The sequence below is a fragment of the Theobroma cacao genome, chromosome 5 (genome assembly GCF_000208745.1).
Source record: "Theobroma cacao cultivar B97-61/B2 chromosome 5, Criollo_cocoa_genome_V2, whole genome shotgun sequence".
In the NCBI taxonomy this organism is placed as follows: Eukaryota; Viridiplantae; Streptophyta; class Magnoliopsida; order Malvales; family Malvaceae; genus Theobroma; species Theobroma cacao.
In genome coordinates, this window is record NC_030854.1 from 33,923,526 (window position 1) to 33,925,008 (window position 1,483).

The following is a 1,483-nucleotide window of genomic DNA, read 5'->3' on the forward strand; positions in this document are numbered from 1 at the left end:
CTAACCAGATGGAGTCTGGATGCCAACTGTACCTTTCCCAACAACATTCAAGGACACACCATTTCCAATTCTTACTCTGGATTGATAATGAGTATCAAGTTGAGTGAATAACGAAGAATTTGGTGTCACATGGTTTGAACTACCGCTGTCCAATAGCCATTGTGCATCATCAGTCATGTTGCTGCAAGTTGCCATGAAGAGTTGTTATTCTAAAGATTCCACATTCTCAACTGCATTTGAAATCTTCTCATTTGCATTAGATTTGTTTTTACAAACCTTATCTACATGACCTAACTATTTGCATGCATTGCACTTTACATCAGGCCTGAACCAGCATATGCCTTAGTGTGACTCCTCTTCTTGCAATGAGGACAAACAGGGAATCTAGTCATTTTGTTTTGAACTTTTCTACCTTGAGTGCTTCCTTTCTCCTTATCCTTAATTTCACTCACATTTTTCTTGGTTAAAGCTTTTGCATGTTCCTTACCTTTCATTCCAACAGTAAAGGCAATATCAGTCTTTTCATTCTTCCTAGCAGCCCTATTTTATTCATCAACTTCCAAAATATTCACCAAATATGATATAAAGAGTTGTGAAATATCTTTTACCAGTTCCAAGGATGATCCTATAGCATCAAACCTTTTAGGTAAGCTTATAAGAACTTTCTCCACAACCCTAGCATCTGATAAAGTCTCTCCCAACAGTCGAATTTGATTCACCAACTTCATCATAGCATCAATGAATTCCCACACATCTGACTCTTTTTCATCCTCAATAATTCATATTTCCTTATGAGATTCTGGAGATGAATTTGTTAATTTCTAGTAGACCCTAAAAACTCTTCTTCAAGCTTATTACAAGCTTGTTTTGCTGTCTCACATCCCATAATCTGGTTAAAAATTGACTGCATAACAGTTGAGTGTATAAAGGATAAAGCTCTGAATTTCTTTGCTATATCCTTTTCATATTGCTTCACTTGTGTTGGCATGGCATTATCTCTCAATGCTGGTACTTCTGTCTCATTTTCAATTGCATTCCATAGATTGACACCTCTTAGGAATGCTTTCATTCTAATGGCCCAAACAGGATAGTTAGAGCCATCGAAAATAGGTGCAGTTTGTTGTGTGATAGTTGAAGTTGGCATTTTGATAAAGAATAAACTTGTGATGAATTTGAAGAAGTTTTAACTGGCTCAAAGATCGGTTATATGCTATGATTCCATGACATGAAAGTGTAAGAAAATGATAAAACATGGGTTTTGATTGTTTTGTAGAGAGAGAAAAAGAATAGAGCAGTGGATGGAGGAGGAAGATGCTTCATTAATCAGCAAACACATAATATATACAAGCATTATATGGTTAACACCTGTTTATAGAATGGACAAGTGTTAATAACCTAAACATGCATAAAAACACCTGATAACCATTGGTATAATACACTTAATAACCAGTACAATGAAGCAAAATACATAGTGTCGAACAAA

General features: G+C 35.5%; 1 protein-coding gene across 1 annotated transcript; it reads right to left on the bottom strand.

Moving 5' to 3' along the window:
* LOC108662023 lies at positions 1–1,144 on the bottom strand. Its single transcript, XM_018121049.1, has 4 exons — positions 859–1,144; positions 640–754; positions 319–540; positions 1–181 (listed from the first exon to the last, which is right to left on the bottom strand). The coding sequence occupies exons 1-4, from the start codon at positions 1,142–1,144 to the stop codon at positions 1–3; spliced, it is 804 nt and encodes a 267-aa protein (XP_017976538.1).

What these genes read in the sequence shown, in the direction of transcription:
- LOC108662023 (XM_018121049.1), bottom strand. Translation starts at nt 1,144, where the DNA reads ATGCCAACTTCAACTATCACACAACAAACTGCACCTATTTTCGATGGC. An exon ending in CTTATAAGCTTACCTAAAAG is followed by an intron (nt 541 to 639) that starts GTTTGATGCTAT and finishes TGAATAAAATAG; the next exon opens with GGCTGCTAGGAAGAATGAAA. An exon ending in TATGCTGGTTCAGGCCTGAT is followed by an intron (nt 182 to 318) that starts GTAAAGTGCAAT and finishes GGCAACTTGCAG; the next exon opens with CAACATGACTGATGATGCAC.